The sequence below is a fragment of the Solea solea genome, chromosome 1 (genome assembly GCF_958295425.1).
Source record: "Solea solea chromosome 1, fSolSol10.1, whole genome shotgun sequence".
NCBI lineage: Eukaryota > Metazoa > Chordata > Actinopteri > Pleuronectiformes > Soleidae > Solea > Solea solea.
In genome coordinates, this window is record NC_081134.1 from 45,012,558 (window position 1) to 45,032,444 (window position 19,887).

General features: G+C 40.8%; 1 protein-coding gene across 1 annotated transcript; it reads left to right on the top strand.

Annotated features, from left to right (window-relative positions):
• Window positions 1–1,232: 1,232 nt before the first annotated feature.
• On the top strand, window positions 1,233–17,887 carry gfod1 (glucose-fructose oxidoreductase domain containing 1). Its single transcript, XM_058642310.1, has 3 exons — window positions 1,233–1,558; window positions 14,723–14,916; window positions 15,245–17,887. Exons 1-3 carry the CDS (start codon window positions 1,306–1,308, stop codon window positions 15,983–15,985), a joined length of 1,188 nt encoding a protein of 395 aa, XP_058498293.1. The 5' UTR covers window positions 1,233–1,305; the 3' UTR covers window positions 15,986–17,887.
• The last annotated feature ends 2,000 nt before the right edge of the window (window positions 17,888–19,887 follow it).

The window sequence follows — 19,887 nt, forward strand, 5'->3', positions numbered from 1 at the left end:
GACTTGCTGGTGTTTTGGTCCTTGCTGGTGTTTTGGGACTTGCTGGTGTTTTGGTCCTTGCTGGTGTTTTGGGACTTGCTGGTGTTTTGGTCCTTGCTGGTGTTTTGGGACTTGCTGGCATTTTGGTCCTTGCTGGTGTTTTGGGACTTGCTGGCATTTTGGTCCTTGCTGGTGTTTTGGGACTTGCTGGTGTTTTGGGACTTGCTGGTGTTTTGGGACTTACTGGCGTTTTGGTACTTGCTGGCGTTTTGGTACTTGACCAAAGAAAGATGGGGGCCTACAGGTTATTGATTTTTTTTTTTTTATTATTATTTTTATCAATGGAACACTGAAAATTAATTGGCTAAAATCCTTCATTAACAATAAGAGCTTCTGGTGTCATATCCCCAGAAATCATTTATTTTTTACAATGTATGTCCCCTGAAGCACTCTGGACTGATATTCATGAACTCTTCTCTCAAGTGTTGTTATGGTCAATAATGAATGGGACTTTCTGGCAAACAATATACTAATTTCACATACACAAATGTAAAGATATGAATGTGAAACCTAGATTTATTGTGTTTCATAACAAGTTTATTTCCATCTATCTATCTATCTATCTATCTATCTATCTATCTATCTATCTATCTCTCTTTCTCTCTTTCTTTCGAAATGATTATGTATCCTTGTAAGATCTGTTGTATCTGTTCTCAATGGCCGCTTTATCATGTTCAGCAGCTGGAGTTACGTATTAGTTACGTATTAGTAAAGCTTTTGTTTTGAAAGTCTCATGCTGCCAGTAGCGTTTCCGGTGGCGGTGTTAAAATTGACCAAACGTCGAGCTGCCGCTGGTGGTAATGGATAACCCCGGGGAGCGGGCGGGACGCAGCGGCGGTGTTTTTCGTGTCAGCTCGCCGACACACGAAGCTCATTTGTGGATATAGTTTCTTTGTGACCAGAGGAATATAAACACAGCGGCTGGAGGAGGTGGCGGTGACATGCGCTTCATTGCCTGGCGCAATCGCTGCGCTGACCGCTGTCAGACGTGCGCCGACCGGCACGGTGCATTTCAGGTTCTATTTTTAATGCACTAACGGGTTCCCCGTCTGTTTGTGGATTATATTCAGCGCAGGAAAACAACGATAAATGACCGTCGCTGGAGTCAGAGCGACGGGAGAATGCAGCAGCGCTGCGGGTGTTTGGCTGCAGGTGAATGGCCAACCTGACGGTCCCAGCTGCCGCTTCGCCGCTACCGCCGCTGCACTTCGCTCTGGCTTCACATTACCGACTGATTACGAACGGGAACGCTCATAATCCCGAGTCATGCTTCCCGGGGTCGGTGTGTTCGGCACTAGCCTGACTGCCAGAGTCATCATACCGCTGCTGAAGAACGAGGGCTTCGCCGTCAAAGCTCTGTGGGGCCGCACGCAGGAGGAGGCGGAGGAACTGGCCAAGGAAATGAACGTTCCCTTCTACACCAACCGCATCGACGACGTGCTGCTGCATCAGGACGTGGATCTGGTCTGCATCAACCTGCCGCCGCCGCTCACCAGACAGATCGCTGTCAAAACCCTGGGTGAGTGAGTGAGTGAGAGTGAGTGAGTGAGTGCTGCAGCAGCAAGGAAGGATGGAAGGATGCAAGGAAGGATGGATGGATGATTGGAGCAGTGATGACAAGTGTAGGTGCTTATTGTCCTGACAGAATCACGTGATGATGGTGTTGTAGCTGGATGAGGATGAAGGCCAGAAGCAGCGTTTTATACACTCACACGCCACTAGAATTACTGCTTATTAACGCAAATATTCAATTATTAATTATATGGCAGCAACTGACTAAATGCATTTAGGCATTCAGGTCAAAACAAGCATCAGGAAAGGTGGTTTAAGTGGATATGATCGTGGTGAAGCTGTTCACAGTCAATGGTCTGCACTAGTGATGCACGATATTGGACGTGTTCCAATATGCTGATATTATTATTATTACAATATGAGGGCAGAGGGCAGTTAGTCTTTTCTGTAGAGAAATTAAACATTTTTAATATTCATTTTATTTTTTTCACGGCACATTTTCGTCATTGTGCAAAATAAATAAACATACAAAGAACAAAACACAAGTGGGTGAGGGCAACAAGCATAGAAGTCAACGTTTTAGTCACATCGGGGGATCTTGGTGTGTTTGCTGATATCCTGTAATACACCTTCAATCCAACATTGTGTCAATAATGTTGTGTATTCCTAGTCTGAACAACAGAAAGTATCCCGTGAAGAGCACTTCTCTGGGCAAAATGGCCCCCAATATGGCCCCAAACCATAATTGTGATATTTTAATTTTTTAAGGTTTTCTGATATTTTATAGACCAAACGATTCATCGAGAAAGTAATTGACAGATTAATCGATGAGTTGCAGCTCTAAATTAAATCAAGAAAGCTTTTTTTATTTTAAACCAGGCAGTTTAACCATTAAGCCTTTAACACATGTAAATATATAACTGCACTGTGCCATAGCTCTAAAGACCATAATCAAAAGTGAAAGTGCACTTTTTCAGCTTGGTCATAGCAACAGATCATTTTAAGAGCTGTAAAATAAAGACGGTGCTACTAGAGGCAGAAGTCAAGGTGGTGTCTGTGAACAATAATCCAAACAGAATTGGAATGCACCAACCACGGTGGCATCTTGATAGCGCTTAATAGCGATGTTACATCACAGGAGGACTGGGGGCATGTGCATGTCTTTCAACTGGAAGGTTGAGGGTTTGATTCCTGGCTCTGCTAGTCCTTGGGCAAGACACTTACTTTGCTTCCTTTAAGTTACTTTGCTTCCTCTAAGTTACTTTGCTTCCTTTAAGTTGCTTCCCTTAACTTCCTTTACAGTGATGTGTCTGGTACCCGGTACCAGGGACTATGCTGGTGGAAGGCGAGTAGAGCCGGTACAGCTCTAATGTAGTAGCACTTAAATATTTGTGACCAGGCCATTCTTACTTTGGGTCAAGTGTCTTAATGAGACTTTTAAAACTGCCATGTCTGTGGTGATGTATTTTGTTACAACAGCCTTTATCTCCATTATTCTATTCTAGCCTTTATTGTCTATTTTGGAGTCATTTGCTTTGGGGCAGGTTAAACGTTTGAATCGATGCAGGTAGCGATGTGGATGTGGGAATCGTCTTTGTTTCGTAGTGAATGGTATGTCACACATGTGTGGTACTGCTGCCTGTAGTGGCAACAGTTTTGCTGCATGTTTTGCAGATAACCGAGTTGGTTCGTCTCCATCTACAATTTACAATTCCAGACACTTCATGACGTGTTCTTCAAGGGACGGACGGCACTACTTTGTATCAGTGGGCAGTGAGCAGATACTGTATAACCACCTGAGATTATGCAGGAAATGACGAATGAGCCGCTGTTGAATATCCAATATGAAACTAACTTCACCACAGTTTTCTCTTATGACTCTCTGTCACTTCTGGCGTGTTGGTGCACGTGGCTGCGGTGATGAAAACATTAGCACATGTGACATGGCTGCAGCAATTCCAGCCACATGGTTGGTTCAAAGCACCGTTTCTCTCATTGTCAACGGCAGTTTGGGTTGTTTGAATTTCTGTCGAGTGCATCTTATTTAGGAAATCTAGGAAAAGTTCTATTGCGATATATATCATGATCGTATTATTGCCCAGCCCTACTTTTAGCTCACAGGGACATGTGAGTTGCGGGTCTACAACTATTGTGTTTGAGAACCACGAGTCATTTAGGTCAATGGAACCACACGATTGCAGAAACTAACAGAAACAGTGTTATTTGCAGCCTCACGTCATAATATTTAAGATGTCATGTGAAAGCTCTATTCTCTTGAAGCACTCTATGCTCTGGATGTTTCCTCTTTACATGATGGTCGTGCACTGTCCGTCAGGCCTGATAGTCACATGTCACATGTGCTGGATGTGGGTTAGATGTAATTTGTAGAGACTCTAACAAACAACAAACTTGACCTGTGTCAGGGAAATTCAAAGGAGCCAGAGAGGAAGAGCATAGAATGCAGAAAAAAGAGAGACAAAGGGAAGGTTGTTCTAGTTTGAGATCTGGAGCAATGTGGCTTTTTTCGGAGATCACATTTGGGAGGTGTGGAGCTGCTGTGAGAGGGACCGCTGAGCTCTACTCCACACAGGCTTTATTTACACCACAGTCTGGCAGCAGAACTCAGCTGGCACTGAGCTCTAATAGGTCAGGACTGTGACTACACAACTGAAGACACTAAACAAAAGCACCAGGGAGTAAATGGGCTTTTATCTGGAACCACATATTTCAGCTGGGTTCCGAAACTTTAGGTTTAGATTTAGTTTTATTTTACAATGTAGCGAACCAACAACTTCCATGGTCACACCTGCACATGATGTTTTTGATCCACGTAGGTGAGTCAGTGTGGAATGACCAGAGTCACATACTGTTGGTGACATGGACATAAAGTGACTCCATTTCTTCTCACGCTGCTCTGTTTGCTCTTTGGCTTCATAAACTCTGTGGAGGTGACGAGAGGGACAGACGTGAAGTACCAAGACCGTGTTTGTTGACACATCACAATAAAGTTACTGTACACGCACAAGTGCAATCACAGGCTACACAAACAGACGTTGACTCATGTCCACACTTGGACGTGGGGCAATATTTCGTCCACAAGAAGCTACTGCATGTAGAAAGGAGGTTGCACAAGCCAACTGATCTCAAGCCAGCTTTGCTGATTGTGATCCAGTAAGCCTGACTCAACCTGTGTGACCGCCACTGCAAACATCTCACTAGTCATTCTTCCTCTCTTTACTCTTGGCTCATTTCCTCACAGCTTCATTGTGTGAGTGAGTGAGTGAGTGAGTGAGTGAGTGAGTGAGAGCCGCCTGTTCCTTCCCTCTCACCGCTCTTCCTCAGCCAAAGTCTAGGTCCAGGTCTGTTTGCATGCTTCTGGATGACAAACAGTGCAGTAGAACTCAACATCTGTTTATATACTGTATATACACATTCATATGTACATGTACTGAGATGTGTAGATGTCCAGCCTTGTGACCAGGTCAGTTGTTATACCTGAATAAAACTGAGGCTGAAGCTAAATGATAAGGGCAGATGCAAATCTTTTATCTTTAGAAACAGAAAACAAACCTGGGCTCTGTAAAACTGATGCACCGCCAATAACATCTAATGAACTATACATTTCATTTTTTCAATTCCATGTTGATCATCTCTAACGTGTCACGAGTGATCTCATGTCCATCATTTGTTAGCGATGAACCACACCAAGGCCTTATTGTCAAACAATATGTATGTAACAATAACCAGTAAATGCTTAAAACTCAGTGTAGCCAGTAATGGGCCTGGGCGGACCACGTTACACGTTACACGTTACACGTTACGTTGCTTTGGCTCACAGAGTCACTAGTTGGCTTTTCAGTGTTAGCGCTACAATGATGGCTAAACGAAGTTCTTTCCTCTATGCGTTACTTCAAAAGAGTTGAGGAAGAAGATACACGGGCCCCCCCCAGCGTTGAGGACGACACTCATTCGCTGTGGCGTTGTTTCCATAAACTTCTGCAATGTCACAAGATTTCCGTCCAGTGTTGCGTTCATTTTCCACCAAGATATCTTGTATTGATGCTGGGAGAGTCGGACCACTGTGCAAAGCCTTCCCCAGCACACCCCTAAGATTCTCAACGGGCTTAAGGTCTGGACTTCGGTGAAGTCCCTGAACCTGATTAGATTTCAGATCCAGAACTACAAGGACAATGGAAAAAAACGCTGTAACAATTGAACAAAAGCCAACACGTGTGGTTCAGGTTTGACTGGAGTCCATCACCCTCACTCTCATTACAGTAAACCAGTCGGTCTTGTTAAGCAGCCTCTCTCTGTTCTCTCCTCCTTTCTCTTTCTTACTACCATGACATTCCTGAGGCATCTGATGTCACTCAGGCTTTGTGGAGGCTGTGGCATCCTCACACGGGGAAACATGAACACAACGCGCTGCATTCAAAGACAGATGTGTGAACCAGAAGTATTTCTATTTCTTAAGCTGAAGCTTCTTATATTTTTTTTCCAGTTCCAATTAAATACATTTGCATTTTTAATGTACTGCAGCCTGAGACTGATCCCTTTGTGAAATGCAGCACATAATATGCTGGTTTCTTAGTAAGAAATAAAGAGAATATATGAAAAAAGAAGGCTGGTGCCCTCGTTTATTTTTCAGCCTATAAGTTTACAGTATTGTTCTACTTTCAGGGAGTTCAAATGGCTGTGAAAAGGAGTCTCAAGTGTCAAAGACAAGGAAATGGATTCCGTGTCAGAACACACGAGAAGCAGTAACTGAATTAGATTTAAGATGTTAGAAACAGCGGCTTGATAAGTCAGGTAGTCGATGAATTTAGTAGGTTAAAAAAACATTTTAGATCATGAAAATAAGGTGTGTTTAGAGTGGTCAAACTATCTTTCCAGGACCCTTACCACATTTAATCAGTCTAAGTAATAAGATAAATAAACATAAACCAATTCAACACACACAAACACACACAAACACACACACACAGAGTCAAAGGGCCATCAAAGTCAAATCAAAGTAGCAGTTGAAAAGGATTAAATCTGATAACTGCTGTGGTCAGTGATAGACACAGATCAGATGTCAGACGCTTGCTCATCCCTGCAGACTGGACCAGACTGTGCTTGTCTAATAATAGCGTCTTATTCTCATCATACACCAGTAATGTTGGGAAGCAAAGAAGAAAGGCAGTCTGGATGATTACTCATCGTCCATTTCTGGTTTTTCACATAGACTTTAAATGCTACACAACTCTTTGTCTACAAAGAGCTCACACACTGACTGACAAAATCAAATAAGGAAATAATATAGTCGTAACATAGTAACAGTAAACAGCATGACATCTCAATCAGACTCTTTGTATTTTATTTATTGTTATTGATGTTCACTCTGATCACACACGGCTCTGAATGGCCACCTAAAGGCAACGTGCTATTTATAACCTGCCTGCAAAGGGCAAGCAGGCGACATCATAAATACATGTTCCCACCACTGATGCTGTTACACAACACTCTGTTACACCGAGAGATCCAACACACAACTGCACATGACAACATTAACATGTAGTCAGATGTTTGCTTTTTCTTTTAGTTTTTTAAATAAATGTTAAAATGCAAAAGAAGGAATTTGAACAGATGTAGCAACAGCTAACAACACCATATATATGTATATATATATATATATATATAGATAGATAGATAGATAGATAGATAGATAGATAGATAGATAGATAGATAGATAGATAAATAAGTGTCTGTCACATTCAAATAAGGCAAATAAGTTGACACAATGATTAAGTCTATCGGCTCCACAGCTCTCTGTGTTTCTCAGTATAGCTGCACACAGGAAGTGTTTCACTGCATGTGAAGATCGACAGACACAACAGCTACAAGTGAATTCTGCTGCTTAAAAATTGTTCAGTAGTGTGATGGGACACATGTTTCTTGTCCCTGTCCTCAACTGTGCAGCTGCACATGTCATTTACATGACGGCATGTCATTTCTGTCTCTACGCGGTCACGCGTTTACGATTCTCGTCTGCTCTCCTGCTCTGATGCACACACACACACACACACACACAGGTGAGCACACTTTAAACTGCACTTCTCTCTCACTGGAGGACTCATTCATGCTCATGCATAAAAAATACAGTTATACACCGTGAAAATTTGAAAAATACTGTGATATCATTTTTTGTTGTACCTCCCAGCACTAACTTGCATGTATTGAAGAATAAATAGATAAATAAAATCATACCTTTATTCATTTATGGTAAACCTAGGGGAAACACTTGAGTACGGTGCAGTTTGGGATGGTGATGGTGGAGAACAGTACCTTCACTTGACAGGCAGTGTGTGGGCTGTGTCAGCGAGACATGTAGTGTTATGTTGTACCTGTGTGACAACAAGGAACACAACTGCACACTGCTTTTCTTCCTGTTTGTGGCTGTTTGTCTCAACAAGATGTCAATCTTTTTATGAAAATAGACTGCGGGCATTTGCCTGTCACCCAATCAGCTGACTGTCGTGGGTGGAGCCAGTCTAGCTTCCTCTGGTACCTCAAGGGAAGGTTGCCGAAAAAATGGAATGATTAGGGCTGGATATGTTGGTGCTATTCCTAATGCATCGTAGCGACCAACCATTTGGTGGAAAAGCGGCTTAATGCTCCCTGATAAAAAGTTTAAAAAGTTGTAAAAAACATGCAGTTAAACTTAATGAAACCTGCCTTTAATGACATTTCAGAATCAAATGGACACACTGAATACATTTCAGGAGATTGCTTGAGGCAGAGGTATGTGCTGCTATATTCCCAGGCCTTTCTTCCCCAGTGGTTTTATTATTTTCACCAGTTTCTCACTAGTTTACATTCAAGTTCTCCTGCACCTCCATTGACATGCTAATGAGTGTGTGTGTGAATGGACATTGCAGACAGAGACATGGCAGAGAGCAGTGTGTAAGAATGGCAAAGAGAATGCTTGTCTTCCTGTGAAATTGCTTTTGTGTGTGATGAATGGCTGCATGGTGAGATCCTGAGCAGCCCACTGACAAGTGAGCGTTCCACAGGAAAACAGGAACGTAGAATTCCTCCTCCCTCATTTTATCCCCAGCTTCATGAAGTCCTCTTTTTCTTCTCTTAAGACCAATAAGGAACCTCTGTGTGATGGTGAGGTCACATTGTGTCATGCGATCCAATGGCAGGAGAGAGCGCAATATTTGGGTTTATTTATTATTATCATTATTATTATTATTTAGAGCTGAAACAATGAATCGATTATTAATCGATTACTAAATTAATCGAAAACTATTTGGACTTTTTTCATAATTAAAACAAGATTTCCGATTGTTTAAGCTCCTTAAATGTGAGTATTTTCTTCATTTCTTTGCTCCACATAACAAAGAAATCATTAAAAGTGAATCATTTTGGTTAGTGGACAAAACGTCATCATCAAAAAATGCATTATTGTTTTATTTAGAATCATTTGATGGACGCACACACACACATACAAGTGAAACACAACACAATGTACGTGGACCCTGATTTTAATTGGAATGAACCATTTTTACAAGCACAAATGTTTCTGTCAATCGGAACTGTGTGGAAATGCCACAGTAGAACCAGAACTTGTTGGTAGGGAACGCCTCCCTCCCAAGCTGGTTCTCCCACTGAAACACCTGGAACAACCTGTCAGATCACTATGACCTGAACTGAACTGAGCACAAATAGATGGATTTAATGATACTGCTGAACACTAATTATAACAATACTCATTCAACCCCAATAATACATTGCTCATGTATTCACCAAAGACCTATTATAATAAGTTCAGTCAAACTTTTCAGTTTAAAGTTTGGTTCCAGCCTTTGTTAGTGAAGCTATTACATTAACGTGTTATTACATGTTGAAACATTGTCTTATGTAATTAAGAATTTCCACCCTCAAATACCTCGCTGATGAGACTGATGAAGTACACGCCCCTCTGACGTGTGTCTGTCTCTGTCTGTACGCCTGACTGCGCTAACTGTGGCACGCTACAACAGAGATACCTGTGTCGTCAGCTGGGTTGTTGGGAAATCGCTGGTGCAATCGTTTCATCTTGCACAAACACGTGCTGTCCTGTCCTTCACTGGCACACTGTAAGGCTTTTCACATCGCTGCCTCCTGCTCATCGTGTTTATCACCAAGGTGATGCTGTTCCTTTGTAGGGGCGCTCACATTTCCTTTATATGCTGGTGTTCAGGACTGGGCCGTGTTTGGTCGTCAGGGACAGCTGCAGATACTGAAGTCAGGGACTTTGCTCCTCTGTTGTGTGATTTTAAAGGTATTCGTGCCTTTTCCGGTTAATACTTTAGCGTTCACTGACAGCGTCTCAAACTACAGATGCACATGTAGCTTTACAGTGCAGTAGCTGCAACAGGAAGTGATAGTTTGGTATACCACAGTCTTGCTTCCTGTTGTTTGTTGGGTAGGTGGAAATAGTGTATGTGACACTGAGAAGTCTTCTTTATCATAATCTTCACATGCAAGAGAAATATAATCTAAATATAGAGTAATGTATAGAAAGCTACACCCGTTCATTTTCTTAATGTTTAACAGACGTGTATTTAAGATAACGACTCAGACTCATGCTACTAATTGTTTTCCTTTTTTCATCCTCATGTTTTTCACAGTTTGCGACACTAATGTGATCATTGTAAAAATCTACTCTTTAACTTTCATCTTTTAAGAAACACATATTTAACTACATTATTGAACAACAATATATATATTTTTTAAAGAGAAAAATAAGACTGAACAATGATTACAAATCATGAGGTCCTTGAATGGTTAGAAAGATGCAGGCTCCCCCTTGTGGTACTGAGTATTTTCAGGTAATTCATATGATTTTCCCAATTTACTATTATACTGATCATGGAAATTCACCACAATTTACTTATCCACTCATACTGTCACACATTTTATGTAAGAAAACACTGAATTTGTAGTTCCAGCATCATTTTATTACTTGCTCTACTCACCTCGCCTCGGCACAGCACGGTTAAGTTGCGTTTCCACTTGCAAAGAACCTGGTACTTTTTTTTAAGTACTGTGTGTGACGTTGCCAGACTCTGTGTGCCACTGATTGGTCAGAGTGACGTTATTAACTGATTCTAGTGATGTTAAGTACTATATTTTGTAGTGGAGATGCAACCTAAACCGAGCCGAGATGAACCGGGACCATAGTGGAGTAGGGCCATTAGTCTTCCTGTTTAAATACCATTTTATTTATTTTAAAACAAATAGAAAATACTTACTGGACACTACTCTTTTAAGTCCCATACCAATACTGATATCACACTGTTTGAGTATCTACAAATATCAGTGTGAGATACAGTCTCTTTATCCCTTTACAACAAAACAACTTAGCTTTGTTCCATTTCTGCTGATGCAGATGATAATAATAATAATAATAATAACAATAATAATACAATATTAATTATAATAACAACAATAGTAATAATAATAATAATAATAATAGTAATAATAATAAAAACAACAATAGTAATAATAATAATAATAGTAATAATAATAAAAACAACAATAGTAATAATAATAATAGTAATAATAATAACAACAATAATAATAATAATAATGATAATAGTAATAATAATAATAGTAATATAATAACGGTAATAATAATAATAATAATAATAATAATAATAATGATACTAGTGATGATAATAATAATAGTAATAACAATAATTATTATAATAATAATAATAGGGTTAGGCTTTGTAAAGATGACGACCCCTGTTTTATTTATTTTCCTGGTCCATGTTTGTTTGGTTGCAGCAGTGCGTTGCATTTTTCAGCTCCCTTATCTTGCTCTGCAGAAGAGCAGCAGATAAAGGAATCCGTTAGAAACAATGTCAGTAATTCAAACTCTCAGTTTGTTGACTCGTCTCACCGTCTCAGAGGGCAGGAATGTGTCGATAGTTGACGTTGGACTCGCGTTAGTGACTGAGGGCATCAGACTGTCACGTGTCATATATCTGCAAAACATCACCCAAGGTTTATATAGTTTACCCTGCACATCTGTGATGTCAGTGACCACAGGATGTCCCTGTCTGTCAGAATGAGTGCACGTTTATAAGAAAAAGGAAACATAATAATAAAACAAGGCAAAATGAAGTTCATTAAACCAAGAAAAAACAAACATTTAAACATAGACATGTTTAAGCCCTATGTTTAAATGTTGCTTTCACGGAATCTGACAGTATTTCATCTGTATGTCACCTTCTCCTTTCCTTCTCATCTTGTTTTCTCTTGACCTTGGTAGCAGACAGGAGGGGGTTAAGGGAGGGCGGTCAGGGGAAGATCATTGCCGTGACAACAGTCCATATTTACTCAAGCATCGCTCCCTTTTCTCTCCTCCTCTCCTCACTGAACTAGTGTTAGCTGTTCCTTTGTCCGCAGGACACAGCTGTTCACGAGGAGCATCTTCACCCTGCGGTGAATCTCTGAACACATCTCCATCCATTAGTTTGTGCCTCAGGGCATTCGTTGGTATTAATGAGCGTCTGCTGTCTTTTTTTTTTCCACAGTGACACAGTGTTTTTCTCCCCTCTAAGTGTTGGATCCTGTGGAACTTCTTCATACGGCTGAACAAATATTAATTTTAAATGAAAATAGCAGTGTAAAACCATGCAGTTAGCAAATCGCATAGGCTGCCATTTAATTCTTCTATTTTTGAGTTTATTGCACAGTGAATATTGAACTGAAGTTTCACTTTAAATGCAATATTGCTCATTTAATTGCAATATCTCTTTTCCCCAAATGATTCTGCTGGACTTGTGAACATGTTTAATCTCTAACATGTTCTGATTCTTCTGCTTCACGGCAGAACACAGTATGGAGTTAATAAGCTTAAGAGTCTCCTGAATAATGATCACATGCCGTGAGTCATGTGCTCCTGATGTGTATCAGTGCACATGGCTGTATGTGTGTGTGTGTGTGTGTACTTGTATTTGTTACCTCTTTAGATACGGGGATAAGATTTGAATTGTGGTTAGGTTAAGGATAGGCATTAACTGTTTAAGGTTATATATATCGCTTTGTTTAGAATGAAAGTTCAATTCACTTTAGATCAATTTTATGTGTATGACGCCAAATCACAACGCACATTGACATAGACTTTAAATTCAATAAAAGGATACAACTAAAAAGGATTGGCCCGCGGGCCTTAGTTTGGACACCCCTGGTCTAAGTGAAGACTAGCCTGTTAATAATAGGAGAGCCAGTGAGTTTATGTGCAGGACGATGCACCATGAATAAAAATGATCACTTAGTGAACTCTCATCAATCCTTTGTCTGCACTGAAATCAGCTGACGAACACGTGTGGAGCGTGTGGAGCCGCCTTGTTAGTCCATGTCCACCATTAACATGCATCAGGAACCTTGTGGCCAGAAGCCACTCCTTTGGCTCCTCCTCCCTGACGGCAGCCAGCGAGTGGCTCTGGTGCAGGGGGTTAATGGCAGCACTTTAACACATTTAGGAATGCTTAAATCCTTACAAGTGGAGGGCATTAGCTTAATGGACCGGCTCCAATACACACACACACACACACACACACACACACCAAATGCAACCTGCTAGTGTTTTATCACTGTGATCAGAATGCTTGATGTTATTGATCTTTTTGTTATACTTCTAGAACATGTTGAAAAAACATTTGAAGATAGGAATCTGTTTGGTTGAAATTCTCTTCGCGTTCTAATGACATTTTACAATTGAGTTATCAAACGTGCAGCTAAGATCTGCAGCTCTACAAGAAACAACGACTTATTACTTTGATAAAAGGAACAAAACAAAACTCTCTGTACAAGGTATAAACCTTTCAAATGTTATAGAGAGAAGAGAAACTCAACAGTTCAAGGTGAATCAAGTTCCTTGGCAAATATCTATCTAAGAAAGTGGCCATTTCAGAGGTTTTCAAAGTCAGACTAATAAATAAAGGATAGTTAATAATAGTATAATTAATAGCTTTGGGGTCTGTATGTGTCTCTCTTATCAGCCGTGACTTGACTTTCAGTTGTAAAAGGAAAGCTCTGTAATCACTGATTTTCAGTTTCAGTTCCACATCGTCATCATCTGGATAAAAGAAATCCATGTTTTACTTTTCTCTGGATATTAGACTTTTTCATTAGATATTAAACATTTACTTTGATTAAAACTCTCTGAAACGGAGCAAATACCTGCAGAGTTTACACCCACATGCACAATCCCAGTTAACCTGAACAGCCGCATATACGATATACATATTTAGATCAGATCACTTATGTCTTTGAACACACTTTTCAAATGAAATTATTTATTATTTATTACATATGACAGCACAAATTAATTAAAGTATAAGTAAAGAAATTACTTTACTTATATTTCTGCATATTCCAGCATATAAAATAAAGCTGTGGTACTTGATACTAAATGATTCATGACTGTCTTCCCTCTCTGTCTGTCTGTCTGTCTGTCTGTCTGTCTGTCTGTCTGTCTTTAAAGTCCCCTGGTTAGAGATGAGATATGTCCTGGACATGAATTATTCATGTTGAGGGACTGTGCTGCAGCTTAACCTGTGAGATGAGCTCAGCTTCACCTCAGCAATCCCTGTAACACAGATATAGCTACACTGTAAGTGTACACACTGGTCTGAATAACAACTACTGTAGTTTTTGTGTGTCACGTTGTGCTTTTGTCTTGTTTTAACAATGTTATCAGCAATCTGGGACTTCCCCTGTATCACACACACACACACACACGACAGCCTGAAAAAGCATTATCCCTTATTATAACATTCAGTCATTTTGAATATTTCTTTCAACACGTTGTTTAGAAACAGAAGAGCATCTTTGACATATTTTATATAGTGTATATGTTTTAGTGAGAATTATACGAGACAAAACAATCTGGATTATAAATTAGAAAGTTTAGGAATTTGTGACTCAGCTATTGTGGGAGTCGCCACAATTGTTTCTTAGCTTCCGAGGATATTATGTCTCCACACTACTTCTCTCTCTTTGTCCTCTTTCGTTCCCTGTTTTCTTTCTCCACGCTTCCTTTGGCATGATAGACGGACATACGTCACATTCTGCATGTGTCTCATTCTCAACTGTCCTTTCTTTCTTTCTTTCTTTCTTTTCTAAGGTATTGGAAAGAATGTCATATGTGACAGAACCGCCACACCTCTGGATGCCTTCCGGATGATGTCAGCAGCCCAGTACTACCCCAAGTTGCTGAGCATTATGGGAAATGTGCTACGTTTTTTGCCGGCGTTTGTTCGAATGAAGGAGCTCTTAGAGGAAGGGTACATCGGGGAGCTGCTGGTCTGCGAGGCCCAGGTGAGTTCATATGACACTGTGGAGGCAGGTTCAAAGGCCACGGTTTTGTAATAAGAATTATTACAAAATAATTCTGCACCTACTACTAACAAAATTTAAAGGTGAAAGTGAAAATAAGTATAAGTATAGTGCAGCAAGTAGCAAGCATTTCACCGTGTATCTGTGATAATTCAATTTAGATGACGCCGCGTCAAACCAGTCGTCCTGTTTGACGTATAACCAGCGGCACAGCCAATTTCAGCCAACACGCAGTCAGTGCGAAGAGTTTGGTACATGTACCGTGACCGTTCCTGAAATAATCCAACAGCTTCTATTCTCCTCCCTGAAGGTCCACAGTGGAAGTCTCCTGGGGAAGAAATACAACTGGAGCTGTGATGACCTGATGGGAGGCGGCGGCCTGCACTCGGTTGGAAGTTACATCATCGACCTGCTTACGTTTCTGACGGGACAGCGTGCGGCCAAAGTCCATGGATTCCTGAAGACCTTTGTCAAACAGACGGACCACATCCGGGGCATCCGTCAGATCACCAGTGATGACTTCTGCACATTCCAGATGGTACTGGAGGGAGGGGCTTGCTGCACAGTGACGCTCAACTTCAACGTTCCTGGAGAGTTTCGCCAGGAGGTGATCGTGGTGGGGACAGTTGGACGGCTAATGGTCACAGGGACGGACCTGTACGGACAGAAGAACAGCGGGGGTGGAGGAAGTGGTGGTGGCCCCGAATTGCTGCTCAAGGACACCACGCCTCTTGAGAAGGCTTCTTTACCGGAGAAGGCCTTCAGTGACATTCCGGCCCCTTATCTCACTGGGACAATCCGCATGATCCAAGCTGTGCGGCAGGCCTTTCAGGACCAAGATGACCGGCGGACTTGGGACGGGAGGCCTCTGACGATGGCTGCCACCTTTGAGGACTGCCTCTATGCGCTCTGTGTGGTGGACACCATCAAGAAATCCAACCAGTGTGGAGAGTGGCAGAACATTGTGGTGATGACGGAGGAACCAGAGGTCAGCCCAGCATATTTAATCAGTGAGGCTATGCGGCGGAGTAGGATGTCCCTTTACTGTTAGCATCCAGCTCACATTTAAAACTGCAGGTGCTGCTGAAAAAGCCACAGTATGGTTGGATCCTTCTTTTTTTTTTTCATATCGCGACAGAGTTCAATTCTTTGATGAATCACTGGTTTATTTTGAGACTGTCAAGTAAGTCTCTGTTGTTACAGTTACACCACTTCCTTATTTATGAGGAAGTCCTCGTCCTCGAGTCTTTCTGAGGAGACTAATATTTGCAGATGTTTCTTGAAAGACAAGACACAGTCGGATCAGGGAGAGTAAAATGAACGTGTCGGTATTGTTGTCACCTCTGCTCCTGTTCACGACTGGGTCTGGACGTCAACACCTTACACTGTGGGTCCAAACAAGGACAGCCAAGGAAGAATGACAGTACTCTCCAAACTGTGCCGCGTCATTGTTGCTATAATCTGAAATACCTGCTAGTTTCATCACGTGAATGTTTAAAAAAGAAAATGCTTGATGTCTGCTCTGTATGCTTCTTTTGTTTGTGTGAAACAAGGGAAAAGATCCATAGTTTGGCTGGTGGGAGGTCGCAGAGGTTAACCCTCTGCTTTATGTATGCAATGTTATATTCAAGTCTTTGATTAATCTTCCAGCCAGGATTCCAGGGTAAAAGTGCCCATTCAGAACTGGTATTAACATCCATCCTAAGTGATCCAATCACATCCAGATCACGCTAAGTACAGGCCTAAACGTCTGTCCGTTTTTTTTTTTACACTAATCAGTCATACGTTGCTTTATTTGCATCCATGGCCACAATATTAACACTTTTTTTTCCCGAGACGAGCTTTGCTTCACTCATCTCCTTCACAATTTGGTGCAGTCAAAAACTTCATTTTATCATTATTGTTTCATAGGATCTGTATTTGAATAAAGGGGCGGGGGAGGACACTATGTCCGAGTTCATGTTTAAATGCCAGGTGTGAACAGTTCTACTTAAGCCCATCTACATTACATATAGGTCTGAACTCGGCCTATAGCATGTATGCACGTGTTGTGTCATGTCTTGATGCAGTTACAGCGGACTGTGAATCCGTTAGTCATACACCTGTTTGAGAGTTTTATGCTTTGTTTGTCCTTGTGAAGCATAGCCACGCAATATTTAGACTGAAAAGTGATAACTCCTTGCAGGTTGCAAGTAAATACTAAAACACGTGGCAGTTTTATCCTCATATTGCAATACAACAAAGTTTCCTGCTGCTGGAGGCTGGTGTCATTTAGTGTGTGGCATGCATTAGAAATATACTTTAACATGCAAAGTGACATGCTGACGTATCAATGTGTAGTGCATGTAAGACTGGGAATTTGCAGGCAGTTAAAGGAATGGTTCAACATTTCTTTGACTTGCAGACACGCGTTAAATGCTGTAGCTGGTGTTATTCTTAATGTCAGTGTCAAAAAATCCCGTTAAAAGTAAACCAATGTTTAAAGTCAGGACTTTCTGACTTTGATCAAAGATGGAGGCTGCAGCAAATCACTGTTTTTTTTAAAGACCAATGGGTGACATCTGTGTTTAATGTGAGCAATGTCGCTGGAGAAACCCGTGTTTTCACTGCCACGACTGTGCACCATGTCCTTATTTTCTTTATACATGCAGTACACTTGCAGCCTCACGTCCATGAATACTAGGGATGTCCCGATACAACCTTTTCACTTCCGATACGATACCGATATTGCAGCCTTGAGTATTGGCCGATACCGATATCAATCCGATATCAGCATGAATCATAAATACTTTAATGACTCATTTTGTAGTGTGGAATGTTAGAATAGGCTTGATCAAGTGATATTACTTAAACAGAGAACAATAGTCAGCAACAGTAGGTATGAGAAAAACTGACCATTTATTAGTAACCAATGGGTTACATCAATTTTAACCTTCAACGTGAGAATATTTGATTTTTTCCTAATAGGGGCGTTTTCAGAGCACCCGTGTTTCACAGGTAACAGCGTGTCTTCAGAGAACACCCCCCTTTGTTTTCACTATTTTGGATTAGCCCAACCCACACAGGGTGAGTGACTCCTCCCACAGGTAAGCCCGGGGACCCGGTGACCGGCCCCGCAGACGTACTTAGCTTCGTGTGTGGAGCTTCAGGACACATTTAAAACACAGAGAGCTTTTGGCATGGCTGGTTTTTGGGTAACAAACGGAGGCTGTTGAAAGTCGACAGGTGGCGCTGGTTTGTGAAATAATGTTGTTTTGGCAGCTCGCCTCAGGATGGGCTAGCCTGGTGCTAATGGCTAACTCACGCTCGCGGTGCTGCTGGATAGGAGTGCTCGAGCGGAAGCGACTGTTGTATCAGTCCAATATAATCCGATACTTGTTTTTTGGCTGATATCGGACTGATATCAATATCGGATCGGGACATCCCTAAAATACACAAGCGTGGGTTTTACGACAGTGTAAAATTGATTCACAGCTTAATGGCATACATTATAAGCCTGCATATAAATTAATTAGAATTATTCTGAAATGTTATTTAGTTGTGGTCCCTTTGCTCTACTATAAATTGAGTATTTTTGTTTCCTGTGGACAAAACACAATATTTAAGGAAATTTTAAGACATTTTCTGGTTTGACAAACGCAGATTGAGATTTTTTTTTTTTTTTACCAAACTAGAAAATAGATCAATTAATTAAAACTTAAAATTTAAGTTGCCACACTCATAAATGTATATCAGCTTTTGGCTACATAGAAAGTACTAGTGACTGTAGTTTCAATTGTTTTTTTGGTTTTGTCTTTTCATGGGGATTTTATTTTTGCATCTGACAAAAAGAAAACATCTGGAATATCACCAGCCTTATCATTTAAGGCATCATTCACGTGTGTCCTGAGTGCAGCTGTACACAACAGCATTTACAGAGAAGAGAGAAGGAAGAGAAGCAGTGTATGACAATTATGGTTGTATATCAGGGTGTTATTTCTGAACTGTGATGAAGAGTGTAGTAATACGTCAGCTGCAGAAGATCTATTGTATTAGATGGCTGAAACACACTATCACTACCACCATAAGTATTTTAAAGACCGTTTGACTGAAGGTTTGGTATTACTCTAAAGATGCAGATGAAAGAACACCGACCTACAAGCCAAAAAATAGATTTTTTTATTTTATTTTATTTTTAAATCCCTCTGTGTGCTGTCAAGCTCTTAAGCTGTGCTGAAAAATACTATCTATGTAATGACTACTAAAGATGAACCTGTGAAAATATTATAAGACAATATGTGTGTGTCTAAAGAAATAAACAAGTAATGTATTGTATTTTATTGTGAAACACTTATGGACTGGACAATGTTTTGTGAACTGTGAATGTATTTAAATCTAAATCAAATATACTTTAGAGAAAGTTTACATGATTTTCAGTCACACCTGAAATCATTTTTTTCTAATTAATCTAAGTCTTTTATTATATATTTTATATACCTCTCAATTAGAGCAGCACAGTATTTGAACATCTACTGACCCCTGCCTGCTTTTGAAGATACTGCATTCAAATATTATTTTTTTTCCATGTTCAAAATTTATTTTGGATTACAGCAATTTGACTTGAAGCTTTTGTCTCAGACTAAATAATGTGTGTATCCTCAGGGGTCACGTGGTGTTTTTTGCTCATCCTCAACCAAAAACTGCTTTTCAGACGTTCAGTTTAGATTTGTGTTTTACATTTACATTTAGGAATGTTTGGCTTTTGTGTGCATGCATATCTGTGTATATGTGCAGGGATTGTCATTAGATGTGGTTGGAGTCTGAGTGCGGGACTGAGCCGATGTCCGGCCACCTCCCAGCAGCGGACCGATGAGGATCCAGACATCTAGGACGCCCAGCAGTCGCACAGGGCTGGAGAGACCTGCAGCCGGCAGATCGCAGAGGCCCAGGTCCCCCACACCCAGTACCCGCTAG